This window comes from Monodelphis domestica, chromosome 2 (assembly GCF_027887165.1).
Source record: "Monodelphis domestica isolate mMonDom1 chromosome 2, mMonDom1.pri, whole genome shotgun sequence".
NCBI lineage: Eukaryota > Metazoa > Chordata > Mammalia > Didelphimorphia > Didelphidae > Monodelphis > Monodelphis domestica.
The window spans coordinates 541,690,655-541,707,101 of NC_077228.1; the positions used below are offsets into that span (position 1 = coordinate 541,690,655).

The 16,447-nt window shown below is 55.6% G+C and overlaps 1 protein-coding gene across 1 annotated transcript in view; it reads right to left on the reverse strand.

The window, feature by feature from the left end:
* The window catches only part of NDUFA10 (NADH:ubiquinone oxidoreductase subunit A10), a 43,172-nt gene extending 29,303 nt beyond the window's left edge, over positions 1-13,869 (reverse strand). Inside the window, exons 1-8 of the mRNA XM_003340535.4 lie at positions 13,432-13,869; positions 12,652-12,826; positions 12,168-12,383; positions 11,030-11,116; positions 8,859-8,980; positions 7,218-7,297; positions 4,089-4,143; positions 1,489-1,574 (exon numbers count right to left, since the gene is read on the reverse strand). Coding sequence (XP_003340583.2) covers positions 1,489-1,574; positions 4,089-4,143; positions 7,218-7,297; positions 8,859-8,980; positions 11,030-11,116; positions 12,168-12,383; positions 12,652-12,826; positions 13,432-13,524 — 914 coding nt within the window. The 5' untranslated portion in view covers positions 13,525-13,869. The remainder of the gene's footprint in view (positions 1-1,488; positions 1,575-4,088; positions 4,144-7,217; positions 7,298-8,858; positions 8,981-11,029; positions 11,117-12,167; positions 12,384-12,651; positions 12,827-13,431) is intronic.
* Between the last annotated feature and the right edge of the window lie 2,578 nt (positions 13,870-16,447).

The following is a 16,447-nucleotide window of genomic DNA, read 5'->3' on the forward strand; positions in this document are numbered from 1 at the left end:
AGGAGATGAGATCCCCACAGTGCCTCCAGAGCTACCAAGAATCTGGGAGGAAGAAGCCCAGTTTCTCGGACTCTTCTCCCTCATGTGCTTCCCCCCTTGTTTTCTCAGCCTTGAGCCCTCTCGGGTGCAGACCATGAGCATCTCCCAGCGCCCCAAACTAAGGGGCTCTTGGAAACCCCAGGCCTCCTTTCCCCAACGACGGCCCTTTCCTGAGGGATGCGGAGAAGAGTGCTCTGCCTTGAGCCCCCCAGGTTGGCGTTTAGTGTGAGCAGCCTGTCTGACTGGCAATTCTATACGGGTCCTTAAAGCAGCCCCTTGTGGATTGCCCTGGCTCCCTGGGTAGCTGCTGCAGAGCTTCAGGTGATGCTACTCCTTAGAACACGGAGGAGGACACTGGGTTGGCCACAAAGGCGACGGGAGCCTGGGGAAACACTGCTCCCATCAAGGCTGCTTTAGCCCCCCCAGATCAGCCTCACTGCCTTGCCCCTTGCTGTGCCAAATTCCCAGAGAGCCGAGCCCGGGCACTCCTGCCGCACTCTTCTCACAACGAGGAACAGACGCCTGTGTCTGTCCAGGATGTGGAAGCCTCTGCCCTTCTTCTGTGGCCAGCACAGACTGCTGACTTCCGGGGACCAGGACCCGGCCAATGAATGCTCTGGTACTTTTAGGGGGGGGCAGCACCTCAAAGCTCAAGAAAAAGCCTGACAGTGTTCCCACTGAATGGGGCGTGCCCGCCCTAGACCCGCCCCTCCCAGCAGCCTCTTGGCAGTCTGGCGCAAGGCCTGTGAAGCCTCCCTGCCTGTGCTCTGCTCTCTCCGTCTTCACTGATTTGGCCAAGGGAAAGGCTCCCTGTTTCCTCCCAGAAGCCTTCACTCAGAGCAGTGCCCAAGCTGTCCAGAGCCTTTTCTGGCCCCGCTCCCTTGACCCCTGACCCGCGGCTGGTTTTAGCTGGGCTGCTCAGGGCCAGTGGGCAGTTGGGCGTCCATGCCAGCAGCTACCCTATGGGGTCACAGACAGTGACGTGGGGGCTTCCTGAACTGAAGGCACTCCAAAGTGGAGGGAGACTGATGCCCCAGGTTCAAGTCTTGCCAGGACTGTGAGACTCTGAGCAAGTCCCTTCTCTCCTCAAGGCAACTCGGGCACCTTATGGGGGGAATGAGGGAGACAAGAAGCTTTCCAAGGGCCCTGTCTCAATGTCATGGTCTACAAGGGAGCATCCAGGCCCTCCCGTCTGTTACTGCGAGGGCTACACGAGAGGGGCCGTTGCTCAGTCAACACGATGTCAGCAAAGGGGCAGCCCTAAATGAAAAGCGTGTGACAGGCTAGGAACAAGCAAGTCGTCAGCCACGTTCAGCCTCGATAGTCCACGGCCCACTCTGTGGGATCCTTTCCGAAGGGCCTGGTCAGGGTGGCCAGGCAGGAGCCCACAGCTGACCCGGCCCCTCCGTCACACGTGGCTCCTTTCCACGAGCACAAGGACATACTTACAGTGACCTCAAGTGGTACAAGGAACGCTCGCTCTGCTTCGGCCAAGGGCCCTTATCAAACTTGATGTAGCCGATATCTTCCAGAACCTAAGAGAGGAAGAAAATCCCACGATGGGTGTGGAGAGCCGCACGCACGCACGCACGCACGCACGCACGCACGCACGCCACAGAGCCACCAGAAACTCCGCGCCAGGCCTCAGGGAGCGGATACCCACCTCCCCGTGCAGGACCCTGGGAGGGCAGCTTCCCCTATTGGCCCCGTCATTCATTTGCGGGGCAGCACGAACTGAGCAGCTGGACGCTCGCTCAGCCCGATTCCTTCCACAGTGGAGGATGAGCCACGAGCACGCGAGGCCCACGCCCGTTCCTCAACCCGTAAAGCGCCGAGAGGGGATCGGGGAAGCAACGCTGGCCCCCCCAAACGGGCGACCAGCGTCATCCAGCCTTGCCGGAGCAGCCAAGGCAGAAACCCACGCAGGAGTCCCGCGCAAGCCAGCCCAGGAGCCATGGGAAGAGCTGGCACCCTCAGAATCTAGTTCCTGGGAAGGAGCCCTTATGAAAATGAGCCTGGACAAGGGCTTCCACAGGAGCTCTAGCTGCAGCTCTGAAGCCCAGGAAAAAAGATTCTGGCCACCCAAGTCTGGGGCGCTGGTGAATGCTCCGACAGCAGAAAGCACTCTCATTCTTCCAGGGGAAATGCCACGGAATCAAAGGCCTGAGCTCAGGGATCCCAGGAGGTTCCATCCGACTTGGGGTAGAGACTTTCCATTGGGACCGTCCCTCCCGATTAGGCCCTGGTGACTCCCCGAGGGCTGCAGCTGTCTACTTTTCTGCTTGAATTCAGGGCTTCATTCCTTCAGATTTCCAGGGTTGCCACCTCTCACACAGGGCCCCTCTTTTCTATTCTATTCTCAATGTAAACAGGCTGGGAAAACCGCCAGCAGGTCTTCCAGGCCGGCATCCAGACCCTCCACCATCACACCACTCCCCAGTCTGGCCAGAGGGAGCCTTTCTTTGGAATCATGCTCAATGGTCCCTCATGCCTGAATGAGCCCTTCTTCCACTGGGCAATGCCCATCTGGCCTTTCTTTCTGGTCCTGGGCTCCTTCAAGAGTCTCCATGAGGGGGCAGCTGGGTGGCTCAGTGGATGGAGAGCCAGGCCCAGAGATGGGAGGTCCTGGGTTCCAATCTGGCCTCCGCCACTTCCTAGCTGGGTGACCCTGGCCAAGTCACTTATCCCCCATTGTCTAGCCCTTACCACTCTTCTGCCTTAGAGCCACTACCCAATAGTGATTCTAAGACATAAGGTGAGGGTTTAAAAAAAAAGTCTCGATGAGACTCTCAAACCTACAGCCTCTTTCCTTCTCCCCATCACATTTTTTAATCGACTAAGTTACGTAGATTCAAAGGAAATGGTTTATCCTAAAACACTCTGATCACGTTATTACTTCATAAACAAGCTCTCCAGGAGGCCACACCTGCCCCTCGCCCCAAACGCACTCTCCCTCCGTGCCGGTGGCGTGCTGCACGGGGCAGGCCCTTCCAGAGGGCTGCTGATGCCTAAGGGAGGGAGCACGTGCAGTACCATCCCATTACCGAGCCCTGAAAACAAGGGGTCCTGGACAAGAAGCTGGGAGAGCCTGTTGGAATTTAGGGCGAGGAGTCATGGTCAGGGCAACGTTCCTCCAACAGTTTGTGAGCTCGGGTCTTCCCCTGGCACGTGAAGGCAGTGAAAACAGACGGGCCCCCCAGCCAGAGTCCCGGGCAGCAGTTCCAGCGCGTGTGGCACAGGGCAGCCCACATGGAACTGCTCATCGCAAGGTCAGAGCAAGTCGGGGCCAGGCCACGGGCAGAGTCTGAGCTGGGCAGGCCACCAACCTCTGGGCCTCGGCTGTTTTCTCTCTAAAAAGAAACAAGCTGCCCTGATTAGGTGCTGGAGACACAGTTACTGACCGGGACCTGGCCTTGTCCGGCCTAGTGGAGGGCCCAAAGTCCAGGCAGCCCTCTCTGAAGGGAGAGCCAGGAGGAGTTGGGCCTCCAATCAGTCGGCAGAGGCAGTGAGGTCAGGCAAGACTTGGGTGTCACTGGGTGGGGAGCTCAGAGGAGATGCCCTAACCTGGGAAGGCCAGGAGGGAGGGCAGCAGGGGCAGACCCGAAGGTCTCACGAGGAAGCTCGGTGGTGGCAACAAGAACACGCGGCCTTGTGGAGTGGCCCACTGAGGCCATCCCCCAAGCTTTCCGAGCGTCCAGGACTAGCCACCCATCGGCAGAGGCCCGTGCAAGAGGGCCGGCTCAGGAGCACTGTCGGACCTCCCAGATCAGCCGACCAGATAAGGAAACGGGGGCCGGGGGGTTTACTCTGAACTTTACACCCTCAAACCCGAACTCCATTTTCATGACGTCCGGGGCGTCTCACACGCCTGCCTGCCCGCACTCCCACCTTGTCTCCAACACAGCCAGAAGCCTTTTTGCCAGTTTGCAGGGTGGGAGGCCAGAGCACTCACAGACGGGTGTCCTCCTGGCCACTCCGGGCGGGAGCTCCAGCACGAGCTGCCCACTCGGTACAGGACGTACGGAATTCTCCGACGTTCGTGTCCTTACCTTTTCCACATCTTTCGCTTCCTTTGACGTGTACTGTAAAACGTCACAATTTTCACTACAAGAAAAAACAAACGAAGTTAGAACCGCTCCCAATCGAGTCTGAAAGTACTAGCACTGCCCGCCTTTGAGAGGTCCCCAGCGCAGGGGCCTCCCCTCTAACCCAGGAACGTGTCCAGCGCAGGCCCCACCTCATTTACCCATCAGGCACTCAGAAGGTGATCCTGGGCGCCATCAGCCACCCTGTGCCCCTTCAATTCCTTACTGTGTGCCTGTGTCCAGAGGGCACAACGACAGACACTGAATGCCCCTATGGCCCCCAGTGTGTCTGCCTCCTGGCCTCCTCTGCCCTGCATCTTCCACGGAAAAGAAGACTGGGTTCAAATTCTGGGGCTGCTGAATCTGTTCTGGGAAGGACGTGCCTGAGGCCACAGGGAGGGACCGCTCAGCTCCCCGAGCATCGTCCCGTGATCCTTTATTCTAGCCTGGGCATGCAGGCGGAGGGCCACTCACAGGGGCAGAAGCCCCGAGGGAGCGTAGCCTCCCGCCCTGCAACATCAGGTGCCGGCTCGTGCCGCAGACATCTGACTGGGTCAATCTCGGGTCCGACGAGCTCTGGCAGCTTCTGCTGACCACAGCCCTGTGCAGTCTGGCTGGGCAGTCCCCTCAGCTTCCTACCTTTGGGCCCAACTGCTCCTCCCGGTCTCTAGCTGGCATTTCAGGCTTCCGCCTGTGTAGGCCAGCAGGGACAAGCTGCAGCCTCTCTGCCTCCCTCAAGGGCCTTTCCGGATTCTCCCACCTGTCAGGTCTCCTCCAGGCCCTCTGCATTTAGACTGGGTCTCCTGTGTTTCCCCACGGACTGTGCCATCCGCTTCCGCTGGCTGCCAGGCACAGAGGGGGCATCTAATCAAGGCCTGCCAAGGATGTCTAGCCCTGGGCACAGCCGTCCTGTAGGCACCTGAATTAAAAGCTTGGGGGGGGGGTGGCCTCAGCCAGCAATAGAGCAGCTCCTGCTCCAGAGGCACAGCAGGAACACTAGGCACCAATGGTCCAGGCCCTGACCAGCTGCCAGTGAGCCAAACTCACCGACAGGGGCTGCCAGGAAACAGAGGAATAGGTGAGCTCCGAGGCAGAAATCCACCCCCTTACCTTCCACCTTAGAATCAGCACTGTATAATGGTTCCAAGGCAAGAGGGGTTAAGTGACTTGCTCAGGGTCACACATCTAGGAAACATCTGAGGCCAGACTGGAACCCAGGAGCTCCCGTCTCCAGGCCTGGTTCTCAAACCACTGAGCCCCCCAGCTACCCTTGGCAGAAGTCCCTTCTGCTCCTTCCTCTTCTGGAGGCCATCAATCCCAACTTGTTTGTTGCATCAATGAAGAGACTGGGGCCAAAGGCTAAGTCACCTGCTTAGGAAGCCAGTACAGGAGGGACAGTGTGCCTAGGCCTGAAGAGCACCTTGGGGCCAGGCTGGCCAGGCAGCCCTGCCAGAAGCCAAATGCAGGAGATGCTACCTGATCCTGGGGACAACAGGGAGGCCACCCGGCCTAGTCCTTGGGCAGCCAGATCCATTCCGGGGCAGGAGGAAGCTGGCGAGGCCAGATCAAGGGCGGGGGCCGGGGGCAGAGGGGGAGGTGGACGAGACGAGCTGAGGGGGAGGAGGAGGCCATAAATCGGGGTACCCGACAACCCCGCTGTCGGGCAGTGGCAGGCTGCGGCCAGAAAGTGCGGAGAGCTGGGGCCCCATCGGGGAAGGGCAGGACCAGCGGTGCTGGGGGACAAGGCCACCTCATCACATCCCGGGGAGGGAAGCCCACAAGCCTTGAGAGCAGGCCTGGCTCCCCTTTTCAGAGAAGAGCTCAAGCCCCCTGGCCAAGACCCAAAGGCTACAGGAAGGCTGATGGCTTGGACTTGGGCGTTTGCGGAGCCAATTTCCAGCAAGATTTGCTCCCTCCCTGTGAGGCCCTGGACAAGCCTCTGCACGCTTCCTCTCTGAGCTCAGTCTCCTTAGTTTTAAAATGAGAGGGTCTCTGAGAAGTCCATCCTGCTCTAGAGCTGCCCCAGGGAAGGGGATTTCCACGCCGGGAGCTCTTCACAGGGATGACATCCCGGGGTAAGCACCGACGCCAAACAAAACGATCTTAATTGAAGCTAAGAAGCACGAAGCAGGTACGCTGTTATCAAGGTAGGGGAGCTCCATGTTTGGCCCAGTGAGTATCCTCTAGTCCAAGGCCTGTCCAGGGGCCCAGAAGCCAGCAGAATGACCACCAAACCTGAGACCTTGTCCTCGGCAATTACAATCCCTTTTCCCAAGGCCCGGCACTCACGAGAAAGAGGCTTTGTACACTCACCACTGCCACTAGGCAGCACCACACAGGGTGTTGGGTGGCTAACAGGGCCCCAGGGGATTCTGAGCTCCAAGCCCACTTTGGGGATGCTGGCAATAGGCCGTGGCCCTTAGAAATGGGGACACCCCAATGCAGGCATTTCCGTCCCAGCCCTTCCTGCCTCTCCATCCTCCAGTCTCGCCCAGACTTCACAGGCAGCCCTCAGCAGGCAGTTTCCCAGAATCCTCCCACGGTCACAGCCGCTCTCCTCAGCTCTCACATGCTTGGTTGAATGTATTTTTGAGGAACCAACTAAAACCAAGTGGTGGCTGGAGTAGGAGGGCCCGGCCGAGCCCCTAACCAGCCACGGCCAAAGGGAGAGCTACAGAACGGAGCTCAGACCGATTCCACCGTCCAAACTAACCGCGTGCCTGCTCATCGACGCTCACAGAACACGGGCATCCCCCTCACCTCAGGGCAGCCAGGCTGAGCCCTACGGCCCCGGGCAAACGAAATGAAAACAAAGAGGGCCAAGAGGCAGCCAGTGAAACCAAAGGGACCCACTGACAAGGCCCGAGCCTGCATCAGCCCGTCCAAAGGAGCGCAAGGGCCCAGGTGCAGGAGTCTGCAAGCAGCCCAGCAGGGCAGCAGCAGGGCAGGGCAGGAAAAGGAGCCCTCATGAAATACTGGCCCTCTGGGAAATCGCGGCCCACTTCCCGTTGCCACTTCTGGGACCACGTGAGAAGCAAGATCTGCTTGGCACAGGAAGAGCAGAGGAGCGAGCGAGCGAGCGGCCTGACTGACCTCATTTCTGGAAGGAAGGTTTTCTTATAGGCATTTTCAATGTCCTGGAGATAGGCGGCTGTGATCTTCTTCTCGTGGGGCTAAACAAACAGAAGTGAGACAGCAACAAGGGATGAAACGGGGCAGCCTGAGCAGTCACGTTCTTTCTGCCAAGCCCCTGGCCTAGGCACAGTTCAACCTACAGTACATCTGGTCTTGGCCCTCAATTACCGGATTTATCTGACCTGCTAGGCCTGGCCATTAAGAAGCAGAGCATGCAGGGGAGCTGGGTGGCTCAGTGAATGGAGAGCCAAGTCCAGAGACAACCCATCTGGCCTCAGACACTCCTTAGCTGTGTGACCCTGGGCAAGTCACTTAACCCTCATGGCCTTGTCCTTACTGCTCTTTAGCCTTGGAACCAATACTTCATAACCATTCTGAGACAGAAGGTAAAGATTTTTTGTTTTTTTTTTAAAGCACATAGAATGCAAATTGTGAATGAACTGCTTCTCTCCCTCTCTTGGTCTCTGGGAATCAGTCCACTGGAGCAGGAAGGAACGTGAAAAATTCTCTTCCCCGTCTGTCCCCTCCCCACTCCTCTTATCTGTAAGGAAAGGGAAGGCCAGAGGAGTGGGTGGCCCAGGAAGGCGGGGACTGGGTGCGAGAGCCCCAGCTCCTGACCCCAGGATCCTCGGCTTCAAAACCAACGGACAGCCAGGGCCACAGGTCACCAGAAATCCTGGAACCCACTCCAGGCAGGCTGAGCCACAAGCATTCACACTGCACTCCCCGGATGAGTCTTCTCACTGGCCACGCAGACCCAGCCAGCCAGCTACTACAGGTACATAAAGGCAAGCAGCTCTTGCTTCTCTCAGAAATGGCAACATAAAGGCGGCCAGTGTGGTTTTCCCATTCAAGGATGAGGCAGCCAGTAAATAAAATCTCCCCCCCCCTTCAGGTGGCACTGTTGTGTTGGCAAACTACTGAAGGGATAAGGAAAAGGACCAAAAGTGAGAGCCCTCCTAAGGCCCAGCCATTGAATGCCACGGTAAAATTCCAAGTCGTGACAGGAGGAGACTGCCTTTGGGGCCAATCCAAAGTCTACCTCTGCCCCAGTGAGAGAAGAGAAGAGGGCTGTGCGGCTCTGAAGGGGGCCATTAGTGGTTTTCTGGCCAGAGCTCAGCTCTCGAGGACCAGGGGGACCTTCTAGGCCTCCAGAAGGCTGCCAGGCTACTAATGTCTGCATCCCAAGCAAAGGGAAAGAGAACTGTCCTCAGACATGTCACTGATCAGGATAGAATACCCAGTAAGTGAGGAAGGAGAGAAATCCCGAGCTGTGTGATCAGAAATAGGCATCTCCTGTAGCTTAGCTCTTTGGGCCCCCGAGGGTTGCAATGGAGGGCCTCCGGTGTCTCTAGGGCCAATCCCCTGGGTTTCCCTAGGACTAAAAGGACGGGGCCCACCCACCTCCCCACCAGCCTATTTTAAGCTACCAAGTCCTAGGGGACAACAGTGTGATAAGCTCCAAGCCCACAGAGCCCTGCATCCCCTCGGGTCAGCCCAGCCCTCGTGTCAATGGGCACCCCTCAGGAGCAGGCAAGCTTTGCCTACACACCAAGGCTTGTGAGGGGTCACAGGAGCAAAGGAAGAAGGCTGCCTTACATCTCCCTTCTCCTGAATCCGCTTCAGGATCTCCGGGACAGGCATGTCAATGAAGATCACCAGATGAGGAGGTAAATACTCAGGGGCAGTGAGACGCTTGATTTCCTCATAGTGCTCCACACCTGGGGAAAGAGGGACAACTGGCCTGAGAAGGAGCAGATGGCCTTGGAGCTGGCCCCCAAGTCCCCTGAGCCTTGCAGCTGAGAACCCGGAGAATTTGTACAGGAAGACGTGCCCGGTCACCACTGTGCCAAGATTCCGCTGGAGGAGGAGGCTTCAGGAAGTCTCTTGGTGTAACATTCACTGTCACAAGGAGCTCAGGCTCCCTTCGGGACACGGGGGCAAACAGGCCTCAGACGTGAGGTGTACCTCACACCAGTGCTCTGGTCCACAGGCTGTCTGCCACAAACCACAGAATCCTGGGAAGAGGGTCACATAAACTGTCATATACCCCATGTGAACTCGGGCAAATGGCTTCACCTCCTTGGGCCTCGGTCTCCTCATCTGTAAAAGCTCTAAGGCCTCTTCCAACTCTAAAATCCGACTGAGGCCTGGCTGTGCAATGGGGGATCAGGTTCAAATCTTGCCTGATCCTTGTGACTCAGGGCAGGTATTCTACCTCTGTGGAGCTCAGGTTCTCAACTAGAAAAAGGCGCTAAGCCTACCGCACAGGGTTGTGAGAATGCTCCGAGGAGAGCTGGCACTTGCAAGGGCTTTCTGCAAGCTTTCAAGGGTAGAGGACCCCAGCGTTGGCATGCAAAGGCAGCCAGCCCTGCTCGTCACTCTATGGCCAGCCACGGTACCTCAGGCTCCCAGAAACCGGTCTCCCCCAGTCAGAAAGGAAGCACTGTGCTTTCAGACATTGGGAAAAGGCCTTGTCTGGAAAGAGGAACAGGATTTTCCTCAGCGCTGATGTGAGGACAACATGGCAAGGAAACTACCCCAAAGGTGAAGTGAAACAGGGCAGCCCTGCTTCAGGTGACCAGCAGGCAGAAATTTTATTCGATCTTGTGAGCTGGGCACCAAAAGAGGGGAAGGAACCTCCAGACTTTCTACAAAAGTAAAACTGGTGCATTCCAGCCGACACAGCACTAGGAGAGTGATGGCAAACCTTTTAGAGATGGAATGCCAGGCCCCACCCCCATGCCCCCCCCCCACCATGTGCCATGCTCTCTACCCCCTTTATCCCACACAGAGGAGAGAAAAAAGCACTCCCATTGGGCTGCTGGGCAGAGGGATGGGGGATGTGAAAAACTGTCATCAGGCACAGTGGAAAAGGGGAGGGGAGCAGCTCCACCCAGTCCCTCTGCTCTCTAGTCCCAGGACTCCGTTTCCCAGCACCCCACTTTCATCCTCACGTTACATCCTTGTTTTGAAGATAAAGTTTCTGTAACCCAGGTCGGGAAAAACTGCTCTTGATTCAGGCTTTACTTTTCCTCTTCTTCAAGTGATTATTAATAATTCTTATAAACTATAATACTTGGAGTTATTGGATATTAATTTTAATCTTACAGAAGGTGAAGGGTGGGAATGGCAGGGACAGATGAGGCTGGGAACAATGGGAGAGGGCCAGCCAGCAGGCTCAAGGGAAACTCAAGGCAGAAGGGAGAATCCAGGAAGGGAGCCCACGTCCATGGAGAAAGCACATGTACTTGGCCCGGTCGCCTCTTTATGGTTTCTCTGACTTAGCCCAGAGCTCAAAGCCCCAACTCAGAGCCTGGTCTCCTCCAACTCCCAATTCCTGCCTCAGAGCCTCACACAATAATGACGAGAATGAAACCGCCCAAAGTGGTTGTAGAATAGACTGAACTAAGCCAAAAGGCCCTTTCTGGGTGGTCTCTGGTTCCTACTGAGCTTGGCAGGGACATTCTGGTTCATGAATGCCCTGGACGGCCTGGGGAAGTCTATGGACTCCTTCTCAGAGCCAGGCAGCTGCTCCTGTAGGCTCAAGCCCCCTCCAATGGTAAACTGTGACTAGAGAGACTGAGGAACCTGGGACACAAAAAAGGAACAGGACCCAGCAAAGTGAAGAAGGTTTGGTCACACTCAAGGCCACTAAGAATGACTGACTCTACACAATGTCAGACGGTTCTGCTGACTGGCCTTTCCTGCTGGGGAGGCAGAACAACCCCCGATGTGTCCATGGGGATAAGTGGATGGCATCAACTCACACTGCTTTCGGATGAATCCTTGCTTGAACATGGCCTCCATGAAGACAAAGTCGCTGAAGATGGAGCGCTCCAAGACCACGCCCTGTCCTGTCATCACAAAGAGAGGAGTGCTGTTAGGGCCCGCTGACCGAGGACAGCTGGCAAGGGTCCCCTGGCCCACAGCAAGACATCCCCAACCTCTTCAGCCACATCAGGCAGCCGAACTAGGAACTCAGAAAAAGGCTTTCGAACGCTGGCCCCAATACCTGGGTGCCCAGCAGGCTCCAATTTCTTTTCAATTTCAACAGGGACAATGCTTGACTCTAAACGTAAACTGATTTTTACCCTCCTCTCCCCAAAGGGCAAAGTGCAGAAAAGGGAGAAGGGCTTTGTCAAACGTAAGACATCACCCACACAGGAAGGGCTCGCTTGCCTGAGTTCAGGCCTAAGACTCCCCCCAGAAGGGAAAGTCCTCCACTAACACAGAGTAGCACGTTCTCTGTGACTGACCTATGTTCTGATGCAGAGAGGATAGCATAAAGAAGTGAGGGGGAAATGATGGGTCCAGCCAGCATATGCCAGAGGTAGAACCTGAACTCTTAGGTCACCCTGGCTCAGAGGCCAGCTGCCTGTCTTCAAATGCTTACAATTGTTCGTTTCAAATGATGAGCCTGACTCATGCTCAGAAGAGTAGCAGACAGGAGGGAAGGAGTCTCTGTAGGTGCGTCTCACCCTTTAAAGCAACCTTTCTGAAGAAACTGTGCTCATCAGTGAAGCAAACAAGAGCCCATCTCTGTTTACCCCACAAAGTCATCACTCCCTGACCCTCCTAGCGCTGGGAGGGATCCAAAATCCATCTAGGGGACAAACCCTGCCCTCCAGAGATCGTGGGGAGCCAGTTTACACACCCTGAAACAATCAGAAAGCCACCTAATTGAGTGCTTGTCCAAATAGAACAAGCAGGGCTGGCTGCTACCACTGCAGACATTTCTCACCTTCTTCCACCCTGCTAGCCCCAAAGTCTCACAGATTCGGGCCATGTCTTCAACGACTTAAGTATAATAGCTGTGTCCTCTGGTGGGTCTATACTGCTGGAATCCTACACTGTTTGCCTTCTGAACACCTGGAGTTCTGAGCAGCACCACGAGCGCTCCCTCACCTGTGCTCAGCAGGTGCTCCAGGGCATCAGAATACTGCAGAAGGCGGTTGGCATAGAGCCAGGATTGCAGGCGATAGGAGTTGCCGTCATTACTCCTGGGATCATCATAAAATTTCTCCAAACTGCAATTGCCACCCAGCTCGGGACTCAGAATGCTTCCGTCACCGGAAGTCTTCTCTGCATAATGTATATCGGCCTCAGGAAAGTGTCTCAAACCTGGGAAGAGAGGAAATGAAGTCAAACCTGGGAGATCACAGCCTGATCCTCTCCTTATAGCATATTAAGTAGAAAGTGTCCTGTGAGTTTGCCCAATAACGATGCAACTAACTAGATACAGAGTCTCCTACAGGGACGGGGAAGTCCAAGAACCCAGAATGGCTTCTGGGCTCCATGGGACAGTGTGGCCGGGTAGTCCTGGGGCAGCTGGCTCAGATATCCCGCACTTGGCCAGCCCCTTTCTCCTCCACCACCAGCAAGCTGGTACCTAGTTTTTCGGCCAGGTCCTTCGCCAGGTCACTCTTCCCGGCGCACACGTTGCCTTCCACGGTGATCACTTTGCTTTTGTTGCTGAATCTCTTCAACGTCCTCTCCCCGAGTATGTACGCCAGGGGCCCATAGCGCAGATGCAACCTGTGCTCCAAACCTGTGTGAATTTTCGCCTGAAAGAACGGGTGGGACCAGGAACCGTCAGTGCTCTCTCTGGGAGACAATCTCAAAGCTCAGCGCTAGACGCCTGCCGTATGCCCGGCTGTTGTGGTGGCCCCAGGAGAAAACTATGGGGCTGTTCCCCTCCTTCACTAGTCCTGGACCCTAAAGAGGTCAGGGAGGAGGCGGGAGACAGGAGCTCTTGGGGCGCCAGGAGCCTGCCAAGCTCCAAGACGCCCCCTGACTGCTTGCTTGCTTCTTGCCCGCCCGCCCGCCCGCCCTCGGAGGAGGAAGGGACGAGACCTCGGCGTTACAGCCAGAGGCACGCGGCCAGGAGCTGGGGACCCTCAGATGGAAAGAGGGAAGGAGGAGCACCTCAGGCCCGGGGAAGCAAAGGTGCAGGGACTCCTGCGCTGTGACCTGCGCATCTGGGCCGGCGTCTCCACCCTGGAGGAGCTAGGCCGGGAGTAGGCCACAAGTTCTAAGCTGGGTTGGGTCACTGGCACTGGACAGGAGAGGTGGGGAACCGTCCGAAGGCTTAGAGGGGGTCAAGAGCTAGTTAGGGGAGTCGAAGCAGGGGCCCAAGGTCATCGGGGCCGGGGTGCTTCCGCCCACTCACCGCGCACGGGACGCCCATGACCCCGAGGCCGCGAGCGGACACTGACAGGGACACTGCCCAGGCCGCTCGGGACCTAAAGAGAACGGCTGCCATCGCGTCCTTACGGTCCGAGGGCGCCGCGACCGGGAACCGGTCCCCGGGGTCCTAGGGGAGCAGAAACTTCGCTACTTCCGGTGTCGCCCGGAAATGACGCAAGATATCTCCGCCGGCGGGGCGGAGAACCGAGAAAGAAGGGGCTGAGGGCTCGGAGGGTAAGTTCCGCTGGAGGAGCGGAACAGGGCTGAGAACTGGGGAGAGGCGGGAGAGGAGGGGAGTTGACAGTGGGAGGAGAGGGTGAGAGTAGGGGGAAGGAGGCTGGGGGCAGGAGGGGAAGGGAGGAACTAAGAGCAAGGGGAGAAGGGGCTGAGGTTTTGGAGCAGGTAGGAGACCGAAGGGGCGGGGCTGAGGGGAGGGGCGGGGAGCGCCAAGGGACGGGGTTGAGGGGAAAGAGGAGGCTTTTGGAGCCGGGACTGGGTGGAAGGAGAGGGGAGGGGAAGAGAGGGGGAGGCAAGGACCTAAGAAGAGGAGCTGGACCAAAAGAGAGTCCCAAAGGTGGGTCCTCCTAGATTTCCAGCCCAAAGTGGCTTCTTTTACGAGTCCCTCCACGTGCAGCTCCTACAAGCAGATTTCGCGTGGCCCCCGTCTGCTGGGCGTCCAGGGTGCAGTGTTGGGTCCCGCCAGGGGATGCCAGGATGAGACCTGTGCCAGGGGTACCTTCGGGCAAGGTCACAGGGGGTCCGTGGGGAACGGAAGCCAGCCGCACAAAGCCAAACTAGCATCCAAGACGACGGAAAAGCCTGGCCTATAATGCTGAAGGGGGTGTGGGGGGTGGGCATCACAGGAGGGATCCTAGGCAGCTGTCCAGGCCAGCCTCATCACACCCAAGAGAACATTTGTCAATCCTCACAAGCGACCTGCCTGGTCCCAAGGTGCCAGGCCTGCCGGTTCTCAGCACGCCCCCAACAGGAACCCGCCTTCGGGGTAGAGTCACAGGAGCCTAGGCCTGCAGGTGGGCTGGACCCTGCATCACCTGCTCCTCCTGGGATCAGGTAATGGACTCCTGGCACAGCCAAGGCCAGCCCATCCAAACTTTCACCTGTAAATTTTAAAATTACTCCACTCTACTCAGACTACTTTAGAAGATCTGATTTCGCTATTTCCTGATTTGTAACAATGGATATATTTGGTCTAACAGAATCAAGTCTTGGGAACTACATTGCTCCACCCTCCTTAGTTGAACAAGGTCAGGAATGTCTGCACCATACTCAAGGATTAAGTATCTGAGAAAATGGCCTTCAACAGACATGTGTAGAAACAGCGGACAGACCCCTGGGCTGTCCCAAGTCAAGCTAAGCTAACATTGGTACAGATGAGAAGCAGGAAAATGATGTGAAACCCTCTATATAGGGTGCATCACTTCCTCTCTTCAGCTTTTTTTCCCCAGAGGGGCGGCTCTGGCTGGCAGCGTGCTAAGTGTTCTGACATCTTGGTGTGGTAGCAGCTATTTGTCTGGGTTTTGGTGGTGAGTTTGCCCTTGAGCTAATTCAGGTTCAGGCATCTTGGCTGAGCCTTCTTGGAGAGGCCGATTCCTTCCTCTTTTACTCTCAAAAACCTTACCTTCTAGAGCCTCTAATCTTCCCCCTGGCTCAAGCCAGGAGGGAAAAATCCTACACCCTTTCCTTCTCCCTTCTTAATTTCTTTCCACTATATTCATTAAATCACCATAAATTTCCAGCTGACTTGGGTATTTTTTTTATTTGGGATATCTATGGCGACCAATAATTAATATAGTTTAGGTCACAACGCTAAAATTATCCTTTACACACCAGAAAATACAGCTGCAACATTTCTTCATGGAAACCACTTTTATTTCATCTCTGAAGTTCTCTTGGGGAAAGGAAAAAAAGATCACAAAGCTTCCTTTGCTCCAGCAAATGGATCATGGAGTCACCAGCACACAATGAAAACCAAGACCACCATTCCCCACCCCCACCTGGAAAAGCGGCTCCTTTTTGACACTATCATGATGGTTTTTCAAAACAGAAGTCTCGGAGACATCACTGCCTCCAAGGAAAAGCAGCTCCAAAGAGCCCTGGCCATAGTTGTTCCATGACACCTGAAAGGCTGTCCTAAATACCCATCTTGGTACATGAGGAAAGAAAAAGAAAAAAAAAGGCAGCAAGATCTCTGGCTTCTCCAAAACAGATTGCAGAACAGAGCTCAGGTTATCGAAGGGAGCCATGACAGCAACTTGAGAAAGCTATGGCATGGCACCAATGAAAAAGCAATGTGCCATTCCCTATTCTGTGAATCCCAGTGCTCTAGCCTAGGCCTTCCAGCCAAAGGGACTAAGCTTGGTTGGATGACAAAGGATCAACTCAATCTCTCCCTAAGCCATCCTTCTAAATACAAAGTGAGCTGTCAGCCAAAATTCATAAAGAAAACTTTAGCAGGTGGATTCTTGTGCTGTTGAAGGATGGGCTGGTGGGGAAGGGAAAGCATTTCATTTCCAGTCCCGTATGATATGTTTATTAACAGACTTGTCATTCTGTATTTCCTTTGCTGTTATATGGCCAACAATGCTTCCTTCCCTTCACTGGCAAACACATTATTCCTGGGTGTTCTTTTGAGCCCACTCAATACAACATGTATTTCCGGACCAATGGAACAAGTGCCAATGCGTCTTTTGATTGCACCAAAATAATGGGCATTCTCCAAAAAGCAGCACTGAATGAATTTGACTTGGGCTGTATGCATCAGAATTCCATAGTTTTGCTTAGGAGAATCCCACTGCCAAGTTAATGGTTTTAAAAGTGTGATAGTGGACATAAGAGATTTCCCAGTACATCATCACATCCCCTTTGAAGCACTTCCTAAGCATCATCCAGGTGTGTATACCAGGAAAGGCTCCAGGCCTTGGGCTTCTTCCACTTTACTAGCTGCCAGGAGTCTTTGCAAAACCAAGAAAACAAAAGGC